The 14,804-nt window shown below is 56.3% G+C and overlaps 9 protein-coding genes across 9 annotated transcripts; 3 read left to right on the top strand and 6 right to left on the bottom strand.

Annotated features, from left to right (window-relative positions):
- Positions 1 to 378: 378 nt before the first annotated feature.
- ISF_08730 (Glyoxalase/bleomycin resistance protein/dioxygenase) lies at positions 379 to 859 on the top strand (the record flags this gene model as incomplete). Its single annotated transcript, XM_018852333.1, has 2 exons — positions 379 to 785; positions 835 to 859. The coding sequence occupies 2 exons, from the start codon at positions 379 to 381 to the stop codon at positions 857 to 859; spliced, it is 432 nt and encodes a 143-aa protein (XP_018700520.1).
- An 86-nt stretch (positions 860 to 945) lies between these two features.
- On the bottom strand, positions 946 to 1,299 carry ISF_08729 (YCII-related protein; the record flags this gene model as incomplete). Its single annotated transcript, XM_018852332.1, has 1 exon — positions 946 to 1,299. One exon carries the CDS (start codon positions 1,297 to 1,299, stop codon positions 946 to 948), a length of 354 nt encoding a protein of 117 aa, XP_018700519.1.
- Positions 1,300 to 2,154: 855 nt separating this feature from the next.
- ISF_08728 (high affinity methionine permease) lies at positions 2,155 to 4,138 on the bottom strand (the record flags this gene model as incomplete). The annotated part of the gene is made up of 5 exons (XM_018852331.1): positions 2,155 to 2,389; positions 2,445 to 2,675; positions 2,728 to 3,418; positions 3,465 to 3,800; positions 3,853 to 4,138. 5 exons carry the CDS (start codon positions 4,136 to 4,138, stop codon positions 2,155 to 2,157), a joined length of 1,779 nt encoding a protein of 592 aa, XP_018700518.1.
- A 941-nt stretch (positions 4,139 to 5,079) lies between these two features.
- Positions 5,080 to 5,556, bottom strand: ISF_08727 (hypothetical protein; the record flags this gene model as incomplete). The annotated part of the gene is made up of 2 exons (XM_018852330.1): positions 5,080 to 5,228; positions 5,295 to 5,556. 2 exons carry the CDS (start codon positions 5,554 to 5,556, stop codon positions 5,080 to 5,082), a joined length of 411 nt encoding a protein of 136 aa, XP_018700517.1.
- A 1,772-nt stretch (positions 5,557 to 7,328) lies between these two features.
- ISF_08726 (Aldo/keto reductase) lies at positions 7,329 to 8,394 on the top strand (the record flags this gene model as incomplete). The annotated part of the gene is made up of 3 exons (XM_018852329.1): positions 7,329 to 7,351; positions 7,477 to 7,957; positions 8,005 to 8,394. The coding sequence occupies 3 exons, from the start codon at positions 7,329 to 7,331 to the stop codon at positions 8,392 to 8,394; spliced, it is 894 nt and encodes a 297-aa protein (XP_018700516.1).
- Positions 8,395 to 8,570: 176 nt separating this feature from the next.
- Positions 8,571 to 9,155, bottom strand: ISF_08725 (Histidine triad-like protein; the record flags this gene model as incomplete). The annotated part of the gene is made up of 1 exon (XM_018852328.1): positions 8,571 to 9,155. One exon carries the CDS (start codon positions 9,153 to 9,155, stop codon positions 8,571 to 8,573), a length of 585 nt encoding a protein of 194 aa, XP_018700515.1.
- Positions 9,156 to 10,116: 961 nt separating this feature from the next.
- Positions 10,117 to 10,427, top strand: ISF_08724 (metallothionein-I transcription activator; the record flags this gene model as incomplete). The annotated part of the gene is made up of 2 exons (XM_018852327.1): positions 10,117 to 10,331; positions 10,403 to 10,427. 2 exons carry the CDS (start codon positions 10,117 to 10,119, stop codon positions 10,425 to 10,427), a joined length of 240 nt encoding a protein of 79 aa, XP_018700514.1.
- Positions 10,428 to 10,644: 217 nt separating this feature from the next.
- ISF_08723 (ATP binding protein) lies at positions 10,645 to 11,884 on the bottom strand (the record flags this gene model as incomplete). Its single annotated transcript, XM_018852326.1, has 2 exons — positions 10,645 to 11,735; positions 11,797 to 11,884. 2 exons carry the CDS (start codon positions 11,882 to 11,884, stop codon positions 10,645 to 10,647), a joined length of 1,179 nt encoding a protein of 392 aa, XP_018700513.1.
- Positions 11,885 to 12,197: 313 nt separating this feature from the next.
- ISF_08722 (Chs5p-Arf1p binding protein) lies at positions 12,198 to 14,493 on the bottom strand (the record flags this gene model as incomplete). Its single annotated transcript, XM_018852325.1, has 6 exons — positions 12,198 to 12,737; positions 12,792 to 13,744; positions 13,790 to 14,049; positions 14,118 to 14,248; positions 14,293 to 14,419; positions 14,471 to 14,493. 6 exons carry the CDS (start codon positions 14,491 to 14,493, stop codon positions 12,198 to 12,200), a joined length of 2,034 nt encoding a protein of 677 aa, XP_018700512.1.
- Positions 14,494 to 14,804: the final 311 nt, after the last annotated feature.

The raw sequence follows: 14,804 nt of genomic DNA, 5'->3' as shown, positions 1-14,804 counted from the left end.
GGGGGGGGGGACTGTACGGAGACAGGGCGGGTATGATGTCGATTACCCCGCGGGGAAGGGAAGGACTCATGGCCCTATATAGAATCGCCAAGACATTTCGCCAGTCGGACAAAATTTTCTTTCCTTTATGTTGGGCCTTTTCTTGAATAATAACGTCATGTCATACTGAGTGCTTTTTTATCTCATTTTTTTTGGCTTAGAGTCAGGCTAGTTTCGTAATGTTACGTTTCCAAGCCGCATCGCGATGACGCCTCCTCGCTTTCCTTCGGGCCAAGATTACTACAACCTTGCATCTAACCAACGCCCAACTTTCCAACTCACATCAGCCACCTTCCATCTCAATTAACCCCTAATCGTTTTCGTATTTACAAGCCAGCCATGACCACCACCCTCAAGACCCTGGACCACCTCGTCCTCACCTGCGCCGACGTCTCCGCCACCGTCGCCTTCTACACCACGCACCTGGGCATGCGCGCCTCCGAGTTCGTCTCGCCCAAGGACGCGGAGGGCACGGCGCCGCGTCGCGCGCTGCACTTTGGCGCGCACAAGATCAACCTGCACCAGCGCGGCGCCGAGTTCGAGCCCAAGGCGCGGGAGGCGCTGCCGGGCACGGCGGACCTCTGCTTCGAGCTGGACGACGGCGTCGCGCTGGAGGACGTGCGGAGGAGACTGAAGGAGGCGGGGGAGGTGCAGTTTGAGGAGGGCGGGGAGGTTGTGTACAGGACAGGCTCGAGGGGACGGATGAGGAGCTTGTACATCCGGGATCCGGACGGAAACTTGATAGAGTAAGTTTCGAGTCCTCGCTTCGCTCGAGTGGGTGCTGACGGATGACAGGCTCTCCAAGTACGACGCAGAGTAGAACCCAATGTATTTCATACGTATGCACATACTAATTCCATCTCCGTTCCACCCAAATTTATCCCCATTCGCGTTCTTGGTCCCCGCCTAGTTCTCCCGCAGCTCGCGGACGGTCACCTCGCCCTGGCCAAAGGGAATCTTCTTGGCCCACGCCAGCGCCTCCTCGGCGCTTCCGGCCTGCACAATCCAGAAGCCAGAGACGTGCGCCTCGCGCTCGACGTCAAACGGACCCTGCGTGGCCGCCGCGCCATTGTCAACGCCAAAGGACACCTTGTAGCTGTCTGCCGTGGGCTTGAAGCCGCCGGCGTCGACAAAGGCGCCGGCCGCGGTGAGCTCCGCGTTGTAGGCGGCCATGCGCTCGTAAATATCGGTGGGGGGTGCGTGGCCGGGGAGGCCCTCGGTCACGGGCGTGGCCTTGACGAGGAAGATGAAGCGAGGCATAGCGGATGGTGAGTTGTGGATGTGGGTGTAAGTGAGAGTGGGTGAGCGTAGGTGAGAGTTGGAGTGGGTGTTGAAAGTGACAGTGGGAAGCTGAGAGGAAGCACGGGCGAAGAAGTAAGGAAGTCACTGAGTTTATATATGCAAGTAATAAGGTGATTATTAATAAGAGAAGCTTGTAGTTGAAGGTAACTTTCTTGTAGAATTTAGTGTATATCTAGACTTACTACTGACTTTATCCTGTGGCGTCTGGCTGCCTAGACTTGAGCTGCCTATTCACGGTCACTAGCTTTCAGCCGCGCATTCATGCTGTTGACGATGCCATCAAGGTCACGGGTTTGGCAGTCGGCGTTCAGAGCAATTTAATTTGCGGCTACTATTGGGGTGCCACAAGATCCGTCGAAACCCTCAGGCATCATCAACGCATCCCGAATCGGGCTGCAAAAGACGCCACCGGGATTCCTCCGATTCACAGTCAGCGACCGGCGTGCGATGACTCCAACCAAAGCCGATGGCACGAGGAATGCTTTTTCCTATTTGGGCTCATCATCTACCGAATGGGCTGCAACGCGTCGCACCAGAGATCGGCGGTCATCCTGGCTTGGGTCGATACAGGCTTTCGGCAAGAAATTACAAGCACGTCCTACCGGCGTCAGAATGTACCCTCAGAGAACAAAACCATCGAAAAGTTTCAACCGTTGGTCCAGATTCATTCAAAATCCGATGCGATCGTACGAAAGGGTAATGCCGGATAATCTTCTGAGCAATGACGCTCGAAGCAGTTTTTCTTGATCGTGAATGACGAGACTATCGAAGCGGCCACCCGTGGTAATTCGATGGATACCCTCATACTTACAGCTACGTCTTGTCCCTGACACTATCAGAGTCCGTCGTTGTGCCCGTCCGTCGCAGCTCGCCCGCCTCGGTATGCTCCGCATCCCACCGGGCCACCTCCGCCACCGGCACCTTGACCAGCCTATGCGTCGCCGTCGGCTCGTCCTCCGCCGTCAGGATCTCCGCGCGCACGCGGTACCCCAGCCACTTGGGCAGCACGTACATCCACGCGACATAGTACAGTCCGCATACGATCATGCTGCTTGCGATTAGCGACTGTATTCTGTAGAACGAACGGCTTGAGTACAACTTACATGCCGATGCCAACGACGCAGTACGTGGCGTACCAAAAGCTCACGTCGCCGGCGTACGGGCCGCCCTTGGGGGGCCACCACGGCATCGCCAGGATGAAGACTTGGATCAGGGTGAAGAAGACGAGCAGCACGTCCCATACCTGGAACTGCGACTTGGGAATGTTGCTCTTCTTGCGGCGACGACGGAGGATGAAGACGCCAATCGCCATCGCAAAGATGAACATGCTGTATCTGCTCAAAGTTAGTACGCAGCTGCGCTGAACAGGCCGGGGAGCACGCTTACGGGTAGGTCTGCAGGCTCACGACAAACTGGAACGCGTCGCCGGCCGGCGGTGCGACAATCATGAGGATCGTCATCGCCCACTTCAGCGCGTACGGCCCGATCGGCGTGCCAAACGGCTTCGTCGACACCCAGAAGCTGGTGCCCGGCAGCACGCCCTGGCGCCCAATCTCGCGAATCATGCGCGACTGGCCGATGAGCACGGCCAACAGGTTGCCGTACGCGCTGAGCAGCACGAGCACGTTGAGGACCGTCTCGGCGGCGCCGGGGCCAAAGACCTGGGTGAAGAAGACGGCGGCGGCAATCTCCTTGGACTTGCTGAAGGCCTGCTTGTCGACAGCGGAGAAGTAGGCAATGTTACAGAGCATGTACAGCACGGAGACGATGGCGACGGAGATGAGGCCGTGCTTCTTGATGGTGCGCACCGGATCCTTGATCTCGTTGACGACGTTGAAAGCGTTTTGGTAGCCACTGTAGGAGAAGACGATGCTGACGAGCGCGCTGGATAGGTCGTTGCCGTTGTTCGTGGTTCCGGCAAAGGCATTCGTAAAGTTGGCACCAGGGTCGGCGACACGGCGAACGCGGCCGCCGAGGACGACGAACCCGGTGATGCTGATGAAGACGAGTGTGGCAATCTTGAACGCGCCGAGCACGTTGACGGCCCAGAGGGAGTAGCGGTTATGCACGACAACGCCTGAAAGAGTCAGTCAAGGCCAACCACATTGCTGGCTAGAACGTACAGATGACGGCGGCCGTGTAGGCGGCAATGGCGACGCCCTTCATCTCCCAGTCGGTCGGCACTTTGCCGGCGATGCGCCAGACGTACTGCGACAGCACAACGGCGTTGCTGCTGCTGAAGGAAAGGATGACGGACTGCACAGCAAACACGATGGGGAAAAGGTATTTCGGCCGCGGGTATGCCTGCTCAAGGTAGACTACCTCCGAGCCGCTGCGGTTGGGAAAGTAACTCGCGAGCTCGAGGTACGTGCCGAAGCCGGCGACGGCCATGAGAGCGCCGATGGCCCAGTAGATGAGGGCGAGGCCTATGGAGCCGGTCGACCTGAGGATGCTTCCCGCTGGCAGGTATTAGCAAGACAACAACAGGAGCTGACGAGGACTGGGACTCACGAGTCGAGAATATACCAGTGCCAATCATCTGATTAATGTTGAGAAAGATGATGGTCACCCAGCCGACGTGGTATCCCAGCGGCGAGCGGCTCTCGACCGGGGCACCGCCGGCCTCCTGGTAGGCAACGCCGGAGCCGTTGCCGGCCTTGACGCGGTTGTAGGTGAGCTCGCCATCGTGGATGACGCTGGGTTGGTCGACTGAGGAGGCATTGGGGCTGGTCTCGCTGCTTTGCGCGTAGATGACGGTCGTCGCCTTGGACGGCCGGAGCCGATCTACGAAACCCATGACTGCTGTGATGAGCCGTTCTGAGACATTTTTTTTAAAAGTGTGTTCTTGAGGATAAGTTTTATTATATACAAGATAAGAGTTTGCGCTGCAGTAATGGTCGTGCTTGGCGGTAACTGGGCAAGCTGGTGCGCTATGACGGCACGACTGTGCCCGATCACGCAACCGAAGCCGACTTGAGATGAAGCCGCACAACAGGGGGGCGGCGCGGAACAAACTCGGGTCATCTTGTCATGCAATGGTGAAAAAGTAAGGGATAACGATAACACGCCATACATTGTCTGCATTGAATCATTCGTGGGCGCTGGGCGGGCACCACATCTGACAGGGTACTAGTTAGTGATGCGCGGGGCCGATCAGCAACGTCGCCATGCAGCCAATACATGGCGATGCTTATCAACAAAGAATTGCGGCATCGTGCGGCTGGGAGAGCTGCTGTGAGCTATGCTTTATGTGGCCGCGATGCGAACATTGTCAGGCACGGGGGCTGGTTGAAGGGTTCTTTGTTGGTTTTTGGATTCGACCATCATCGTGGCGTTGATACGAGGCCTCGCACGAAAAAGCCCTTGCGGCCTGAGAAATCGATGTGCGGCAAAGACCTCGCACGCAATGCAATCGATCTATGGGAGACTCGATAATCGGAGGTGCCGCGAGCTGAAAGTTCCATCATCACTTACCAGCGTACGTGGGCGGGGCAGGCGTTGAGAGGAGGTATGCTAATCAGTCGGGCAGTGTACGATGAAACGAAAATAGAGGAGATAAAAAAGTATATTCATGAATGCTTTTTTTGCATTGATTGTACTGGGTCTCTGACTTTTGCCTTGCTTCGTAACCCCAATCTCGGTGCTGCCACGGAACGGGCGGAAATCGGACGCCGGGGGCTCAGTCTGCGCGGCGACGGGCGGCGCCATTTCTCGGCATCTTCATCGAGTTCCTGCTTTCTAGTGGACTATGGAGGTAAAAATGCGCTGGTGAGAGATGGGAGCGTCAAAGTGAACCCAGTCGTTGATGTTGGAGGTCGGCCCGGCATACAGGTATGCGAACCAGTACGTCTCATCCCCGGTCCCGTTCAACGCACCGGAAGGCCCGACTGTATACAAGTTAGCTACTGTGCTGTCCCTTGTAGGAAGGGCTGCTTTTCAGAATGGCGACTTACAGAGGTACGAGTTGACCGTCGTGCAGGCGGGCGTGTCGTAGCAGAGCCTCTTTGCGTGCTCGCTCCACGCCTCCTCGGTGTAGGCGTCGCCCTCAGCGCGCGCGGTGAACTTGCTGAGCTCCTGTCCGGCGAAGATGGGCGAAGCGACGTAGTTGTGCGGCTCTGGCAGGTTGAGCTCGAGGAACTCGTGCGGGTCGCGGGCCGTGGAGTGGGCCGCGGCCAGGAGGACGGGCAGGGCGGCGATGGCGGCGGTGAACTTCATGGTGTCTATTATGTGGGTTGTCTGGGTTTTGCGTGACTGTTGGTGCTACTTTAGTGCTGGTGTTTGTGAAATGTGTGATGCTGCGGAATGATCAGGAGGCGGCCAAGTCCACCTCTTTATACCTGTACACATGAAGCTTTGGGCATATAAAGAACCTTGCTCGGAGACAAAAACATGGACAAGTCTCGCGAGTCGGATAGCTGCAGGAGGATAGACGAGGCTCATTTCAAGAGTGTCGTATTAACGGCCCGTGTCATGGCCAGGGTCGCAGCCTGACAGGGCCGTTGTCCGAGATCTCAGGGCCGTGCAGCACCACGTCACTGAGCCTTACCAGGTCAAGCGACCTGCCGAAGAGAGACACAGAACTCGACCCCCTAAACAAGATCTAGGTCCCGTCGGGCCACGAACGGGCAAGATGAACCCGTACTCAGTCGTCAGCCAAGCCTTTTCGCCACCCGCATCGTTGGCAGCCGCGTGCCGTATGACGTCAAGCCCCCGGGCCGGAGACATAATGTCGTTTAGCAGGCGCTAAAAATAAATTCCATCGTTGCGTAGGGCTCCGAGGACGACCCCCAATCGGCGCCTTTTCATTCTAGGCCGATCTGAGATGTGGTAGTCGAGCTGACATCGTATTCTGTAATACATGGCCGATCATGGGCCGCAGCGCCGCGAGGGATCGAGCCGGATGGAGCGTCATAGTGTGAATACGAGCCGGGCTGGCGGCGTCTCCAGGACCTTTGCATTGAGGACCCGGAAATACCTTGTCGCCCTGCCTTTCTCCTTGGTAGATTTCCATCCTGCTATGTCGCTGCACAGTGGCTGTCTGCCTTGGCTATGGTGGTGAATGTATGCCAAACTTGTGCCAAAGCACCCAATACCAGGGCGAAACCTCAGCCGGTATATTGCCACCCTGGCACGGGTATACCGTCACTGAACGGTGACTTGCTTATCGCTGTACTAAAGCACTCAATCTAGGTACTCGTTCGTGGCATCTTTCCTTCGTGAGGTTGTTTGCTAAGCGTCCCTCCTTGCGATGTGTAGGGTATGTTGCCTGACGCTCCGAGTTTGGGTCTGTAGGGGTCAAGGTCAACGTTGTGCGACTGGCCACTAAATTAAGTGCGTACCACTGTAATCGAATTGCTATCTTCGTCTGTGAGACATGCCCACCCGATGGCCACTTGGCTAGTGATCAGGCCCGGTCTGGCAATCGTCAGCGAAGACTGCGCACAAAGCTGAGCCCCATCGCCGGAAGAGCGAACCGTAGCAGACTAGTACGTGATTCGTCGAAATGAGCGCCTTGGGTACGGTACACAGCTCACCGTTGGAATGTGGCGGGACTGGGTGCTTGGACGGGGCCTGAATTAGAAATGAAGGAGAGGGGACAATAGCAGAAGAGGGGAACGGTGCCAGCTTGTCGAAGCATATTGAAAGGCACCTGGACGACCATCAACCCGGAATTCGTTTAGGAACAACAGAATATCACGGCTTAGATGGCATTAGTTAAATTGATACCAAATTATAGATTATAAATGATTAAGCAGAATTTCCTTGTTTACAATAACGTGTATTATTCCGTCAAGTAGAGGACCTGTTAGTGGCTTCGACGCTGTGGGGAGCTTCCAAGCTCCAAGGTCCGTCGCGACTGTTAACAAACTGGACGATCATGTATTTTACCCATGTCATTGTCTTGCTCTTTCTTCTTCCTTTCCCCTCCTTTTAAAAACCCTTCAAAACCCCTCAATTGCATCTCAAACAAACCAAAAACGTTCAAAATGGCTGCTGTCAAGAACACCGCGTACGTTCTCTCCCGAGCCGTGCATACCTGAACCTCAACACTATGCATCCTATCACTACTCTGCTATCACCCCCTCATCTCTTGACCGTCTCCTCGTCCGCATCGTCCCGCTCTAACTGTTCCAGGCACACTTTCACACTCAACACCGGCGACAAGATCCCCGCCATTGGCCTCGGAACTTGGCAGTCTAAGCCACACGAGGTGCGGGCGGCCGTCGAGGCCGCGCTCCGGGCCGGCTATCGCCACATCGACACGGCTGCCGCCTACGGCAATGAGTCTGAGGTTGGTGCCGGAATCAAGGCTTCGGGCGTGCCCCGCGACCAGGTCTGGCTCACCACCAAGCTCAATGTCACCGACCACAAGCGCGTTGCCGCGGCCCTCGATGACTCCTTGGCCAAGCTCGGCGTCGAATATGTCGATCTCTACCTGATGCACTGGCCCGCGTCCGTCATTCCCGGCCAAAAGGCCGTCTATGATGACTGGAACTTTGTCAACACCTGGAGCGAGATGCAGAAGCTCGTCGGTACCGGCAAGGTCCGCAACATTGGCGTTTCCAACTTTGCTATCAAGAACCTCGAGATTCTCCTTAATGACCCCAGCTGCAAGGTGTGTTCTGAAAATTTCCCGTCCACCACACTGCTTAACCCGCGCAGACCACCCCAGCAGTGAATCAGATTGAGCTGCACCCGTGCAACCCCTCGCCCAAGCTCGTCGCCTATGCCACCGACAAGGGCATCTACAGCACTGGCTACTCCTGCCTCGGCTCTACCAACTCACCGCTCTACACCAATGCTACGCTCAAGGCCCTCGCCGAAGCCAAGGGCAAGACGGTCCAGCAGGTGCTCCTCGTCTGGGGTATCCAAAAGGGCTGGAGCGTCATCCCAAAGAGCGTCACTCCGGCCCGCATCCAGGCCAACTTTGATATTGACGGCTGGGGTCTGACAGAGGAGGAGGTTAAGACGATTGACGGCGTGACTGACCGCTTCAAGGTCTGCAACGACAGTTGGCTTCCCGTCAAAGTTTTCTTTGGCGATGACGAGTAGACGACATGGCCGAATCAGATTCAAGATGTAAAGGAGTACAACCAAGTATAAACTATAATAGAGCTCTATAGAAATGTACAAATTATGCCGCAACGCTGCTCCGTGTTTGTATACGCTCTAGCCTCCAAAATCACCCAACGCCAAATGCTATGATACAATGAAACAAGCCAACAGCATTACAGTTTAGCTTTGGGCTCTGTTTCCACGTCCTCCCTCAATACCTCGGCCACGCACTTTCGTATCTCGGCTGCTAGCCGCTCGCCCTCGACATCGTCAAGCTCCTCGCGCTGCCCCCGCCCAAACATGGTGAAGCTCGACGAGAGGCGCCCGGACGCGCGAATCTCCGGCCTCGGTATGATGTGGTAGTGCAGGTGCGGGACGACCTGCGCGGCGGCCGCGCCGTTGTTCTGCACCACGTTCCAGTCGTCCACCCCCGTCGCGCGGGCCACCGCGGACGACAGCGCGCGGACCTGCTCCCCGAGCGCGCGCGCCTCGCCGGGCGTTGCGTCCGTCAGCTTGGGCCGGTGTCGCCGCGGGCACACGAGCACGTGGCCGGCGCTCAGCGGCATGATGTCCAGGAAGGCGACGACGGTCGGCGTGGAGAGCACGATAAAGGTGGCGGGCGCGTGGCGAGCGGAACCGGTGGTGGTGGATGCGGGGACGGGGTCGGAGGGTGGTGATAGGGGGTCGTAGGGAGGGAAGTGGTCGGCGATTTCGCAGAACGGACAGCCGTCCTCGGGCGCCGAGGATGGGTCGAACATTGCTGTCGGAGCGAAGGAAAGGAAAAACGCGTGTGGTGGCTGCGCTGAGGGGGCGTGAGGTTGCGTGCAGTGGATTATTGAGAAGACATGCTGTCGGGCAGAACATGCGCTCTGGTTGGGGCAAAAGAAACGTTGATGATGATGTATGCTGGAGGTGAAATGTGATGTGGTTGCAGCTTCCCCAGACCGAGGTATGGGCGAGCCGGCCCCACTCGTGCCGGATATGCAGCGGCGCTGATCATGACGCAGTAAGGAATAATGCACCCCTTTGGCTGTGTTAAGGCTCCAAGAAGGTCACTCGCAAGGATATAAACCAATGGTAGTATAGGAAAGGACAAATACTCAAAATTCAGTGATGATTCCTAGGGCAGCGATGTACCCGAACTGCATCTATGTAGGTAACAGCGCAATAGGGATTATTACCTGAATCTCAGTGTACCTTCGAAGAAGGCACCTCTTGGTGGGTAAGAAAACCTTCTGGAGCCTTAACACAGCCAAGGGAATAGTTATGAGATGAATAATAGCTACGCCGTATAGGCTGCACTTTTCAGTAGAGTTGGAGCAAAATTCTCATGAATTCTATTACATGTTGTTGAATGTGTAGCTGTCTCTCATGTAGCCGACATGGCCGGACAAAACATCGGCGACTCGGTTTAGACGAGGCAGAAGCTGTCGGCAGTAATTATACTGATCATGATGCTAGTTGAATTTAAAATGCCAACGAGCAATTTGACCTGGAATTCGCTCAAAGCTAACCCACACCCCAACCTTCGCCCATCTTGTTGCCGCGTCAAAATCACCCTTGCCACGACCAAGTCCACTCACCGCCTAATTCTGCCGGCACAATTCTTTGCCTCTTCTGCACCCGCCACTACCACCGCCCTCTCGTCCAACCTCATCACTTTTTTCATCACCCAACCTTCATCAAATCACCAAGCGCTCTAAATCTCCATACACAGACATGCCTCGCGAAGAGTACCAGGTCCCCACGGCCTCGGCCTCGGCCGGCGCCGTCGCCTCCCGCGGCGCCACCCACGACGTCGGCCGCCACGAGACGCGCTCCGTCATGACCTACCTCTGCGGCGACTGCGGCGGCCACGTCTCCCTCGGCAAGGATGCCGTCGTCGCGTGCCCGCACTGCGCGGGCCGCGTGCTCTACAAGGAGCGCACGAAGCGGTAAGCGGCTTTTTGGATCCTCGCTTCGCTCGCGAGCGTGATTTGGGGGAGTCGCTAACAGGATGGTGCAGTTTGGTTCAGTTTGAGGCGCGGTAGATTGGGATGTGAACGAGTCCATGCGGTAAAGCATAGGCGACTACAAAACGCAATGACGATAGACGGGGATGTGGAATACAGCTACGGTGCTTGGAGTTTGGGATTAAGTCTGCTTTTAGTCAGAAGCACTTTTGCATTTATAAACTGTCAAGAAATTTAAATTGATCCATCATGTGAAAACACCAAACGCCTCGTAATATTCTGAAATGAGGGGCCGCTACCTCTGCGTGTGCAGATACTTTGCGAAGCTGGCGTCTGCAAGCACCGAGTCCTCGTTGTCGCCCAGAGCCGCCTGGTAGCGCTCCTGCAGGCTCTTCTTGGTCGCCTCGTCGCCCGAGTCCTCGTCGTCGCCGCTGCTCTCCACGTCCACATCCTCGTCCGCCGCGCCCGCGCCGTCTCCTCCTCCTCCCACGGCCATGTCCTGCATCATCCTGTCGAGCTCGCGGTCGCGCGCCTTCTTCTTCTCGCTGTCGCGCTCCGCCCGGCGGCGCTCCAGCTCCGGCTGGTAGTCGCGCAGGAACTCCAGCCGCTTCTCCTCGACGGCGGCGAAGAAGTCGTCGACGCCGGTGCCCGCGCGCGCGCTCACGCCGACCATGCTCAGGTGGGCGTAAAACTCCTCGAGCACGAGGCTCATCGAGTTGAGCAGGCTGCCCATGTAGCCGCTGCCGCCGTGGCCGCCGACGCCCTCGGGCCCGCCGCCGAGCGCGTCCGACTCCTCGTCCCGGCGGAGCGCCTCCTGGAAGGCCTCGAAGTCGGTCATCCACTCGCGCGCGAACTCGGCGTCCTTGACGTCGGTCTTGTTGAAGACGAGGATCATCGGCAGCTTCGTCTTGTAGAGGATCGAGCACGCGTACAGCATGTTGCTCATAAAAGTCGACGTCGACGAGGTGCGCGGCGTGTCGATGACGTAGGCGATGACGGTCGGGAACGACGAAGCGAGGGACTCGAGGAGGATCGTGCCCGAGGCCGACCACACAAACACCTCGATCTGGCCGGGCGTGTCGACGAGGATGTTCCGGATCGGCTTCTTCTGCGGGTTCTCGGGGTCCGGCTTGGTGCGCTTCTCGAGCAGGTTGACGACCTGATCGACCTTGGTGGCGAAGAGGTTGAGCGACGTCAGGATGCCGCCGTTGGGACCGAGGTTGTACTGCTTCATGACCTCCTCGTAGTTGACCGAGTCGCGAATGTCAATGTTGGACTCGAATGGCACCGACATGACGGCGGGGTCGAGATTCATGACGTAGGGTGGCGTTTCTTTTTCGTGGAGATACGCGTTGATGCGCTGCATAAACGTCGTCTTGCCAGAACCTGCCCTGAGTTAGCTGTCTTGATTCTCGGAAGCTCTGGTAGCGTTGGGGTCACGACCGACCTGCCATGCCGACGCAGACAATGGCGACGGGAGATGACGCGCTCGAAGCGCCCGAGGCGTTCGCCGCGCTGGTGGTTTCAGAGGCCATGACTGTTTAGGACTGCCCGACCGGTTCTTGCTGCTGATGGTCGAGCTGCTGCCGTTGTTGTAACCGTCAAAATGTTCTTGGTGGCACTGGTGATAAGTTCTTGATATGCCCCACCACACCCAGGAGGGGCAACTCGGTGGCATGGCATTCCGCTTATTATTTCGAGCAGCTTCTGCAACATATTTAAATATTTATTGTAGCCTGCTGTATTTGCTAACTGCTCAACTAATCCTTCTATTCCTACTAATCGCGCCTGTTTTATTAACTACTGTCCCAATTACAGCCCCTTTCGATCTTGGTAGCGCTGCTCCGACTAACCCTCGGTGCCACTGCTGCGAAAGTTTGCGCAAAGGGCAGCATAGTGGTGCGTGAGGTCAAGCACCGCCTGGGGTAGGCTCGTGGCCTGTATTATGCTCCGCACCTTGACGGCACCTTCGTCCTCAATCAGCGTGCGGATGGTGTGTAGCAGCTCAGGGCTGAATTCGCTATACCATCTGTACTGCCAAGTGACCAGCCGAATGACGGACGCGACAGTTTCGCGCGTGCTCTTGGATCGCTCGTAGACGCGGAGGACACCGGAAAGCGCCTTTGGGCTGAATCGTAGCGACAGGCATGCTCGGTATGCTTCGACAGCTTCATCAAAATGCTGAAGACGCTCAGCTAGGGAGCCCAGAATCTCCCATTCCTCAGCAGACTTCTTATACTGCATCTGCTGTGCGCGGTACTGGGCCATTTGGGTGCGCCAAATCGTATACACCCGCAGGTCTTCATATAGGACCATAAACAGGCTGTCCAACCATCGTTCACACAAACGCTTTGTATTGAGCTTGGACAAAGCCTCGTCGCCGTCACCCTGCCAAATCATTAGTATAGTTCATAAATTCAGAAATCCCCGAGGGCAACTTACGTTTTCCTGATCGCCCTTGAGGCTCTTGGGATCAATGGTGTTGGAAGGACGCTCAACACCATTCTCGCCATTAGTCTGTTCGGCCTCATTCCCTTTGTCCTCATCCTCATCCTTCCCGTCGCCATTCGAGGTTGGATCAGGAGTGCCACGGAGGCCATCCGTGCTGGGAGTTCGCTTGTGAGCGCCCTGTGTCGCCTCCTGCTTCTCCGTGCGGTACTCGTCTTCCATCACGAATACAGTGCTGCGAATCTTGAGTAGCTGGTCCCAACCAATCTTTGACGTCATTTCCGTCAAAATACTGTATGCTTGTTTGAAGGTTCCGCGATAGGCGGCCGCCCGCAGGCCCAGGATACTGGGGTCGACCTGTTCGGAAAATCTCGACTCGGGTTCGCTGTCAATCTCATCTAGTCTGGTTTCAGCCAGAATGGGAAGCTGCACTTCTTTGGGCTCTGGCATCAAAGGTGCGTCCTTGTCCTGATATGTAAACATGGGACACGAGTTGAGCGTGGTGAGTGCATTCTCCCAGTCCTCCATCGCCACGTAAACCTGAGCAAGCCTGGCCCAAGTTCCGAATTCGCTTGGGGCAGCAACCGTGCTACGGTCTGCGCATCCCCTCGCCATCGTCAGTCGGTCGGTTCGTTGCTCTGGTGTCTCGGCTTTCTGTGCCTTCTTCATCAAGAACTCGGCCTGTGTGTCGAGCATGACATAGTCCATGGGCGTCTGCTGAAGAGATTCGTACAGCACCTTGACACCGGCAACTTCTTCGCTGCCCATAAACTGGACCTTGGCGAGAAGTGACGAGACCTCGATGCTCTGCGTGCGAAGCTTCTCAAATAGGTTGATACCGGAAGCGTACCGGCCGGTCGTTTCGAGGTATTTCAAAAGACCAGTAGTCAGATGGTTCGAGACATTTGTCGGAACTTGGACTACGGAGTCGGACCCGAGCTGCCAGCCTGCAACTTGTTAGAAAGTTACTGCTAATTGGGCGGTCAACCTACCGCGGAAAAAGAGCTGCTCAGCGGCGAAGAGGAAGCGGTGCTCGGCCTCGGTGTTGGTGACTGGGTTGAAGCGGCGCACGCCCATGATTTTGCGAATTGTGTCGCCGCTTCCATCATCGGCATAGGAGTATGCACGCAGGACACTGCAGAGATACGTCTCTAGCCAGAGATCTTCGGACGCCTTGCGCTTTTCGCCTCGTTCGTCAACGCAGTAGCTCTCGACGGTACCAGGGATTGAAACGTGCACTCGCATATCAAGCCTGGAGAAAGCATTATAGCAGCTGAAACTGTTAGCAGCTGTCATATCCAGATACTTGCATGTTCCTACCAAAAGACACCCTCTACAATCTTCGAGATCGTGCTGGGTCCATGCTCTTTGTATGTGAGAGTGTTGATGTATGCCGCGAGACTGGCAGAGGAGGATGCATCGACACCGGTGACATGATGGTAAACACCAGACTAAAATGTCAGTATACGAATGCCACGGGCGTCAACGTACGCACCTGCTTTAGTGGGTTGCGTGTGCTTTGCCTCAGGAGGTGGACGAGGTCAGGCGGGCCGAGCTCGCGCAGTGAGAGAAGCGACTCGGTACGGGCATCAATCGATTCGTGGAGGTTCTCTTCCGTGATCCTGATTCTATTAGCCAATGCATTTCTCTGTCTGTGCCCGCCCTCAACCTACTCTGGCACAGCTGGGGCCAACATTGCGACAGCTAGCTCCAGGGAGCAAGTCCTTTCGCGTAATGGTAGCTCTCAGCCTGGAAAGTCGAAGAACAAGGATTTTGATAGCAGGCGCTCGAAGATTCGACCGGAAGTGCACTTCTAGATTGAACTGTAAGATGTGTTGATGAACAGAGAAGCTGTTGTTATCGTAGTCCACAAGCTGCTAGATTGGCGATGCAGGGGATGTGGCACAGGACTGGACCCGCCACACGTGGCTTTGCAGCCGCACATGAGCACATTTCACGATTGTTGGATTGATGGAAGAAGAGCCTATCTAATTCATGGTATTTAAG

The sequence above is a fragment of the Cordyceps fumosorosea genome (assembly GCF_001636725.1).
Source record: "Cordyceps fumosorosea ARSEF 2679 chromosome Unknown scaffold_34, whole genome shotgun sequence".
In the NCBI taxonomy this organism is placed as follows: domain Eukaryota; kingdom Fungi; phylum Ascomycota; class Sordariomycetes; order Hypocreales; family Cordycipitaceae; genus Cordyceps; species Cordyceps fumosorosea.
Note: the sequence above shows the minus strand (reverse complement) of the source record. Positions and strands in the feature narration are given on the sequence as shown.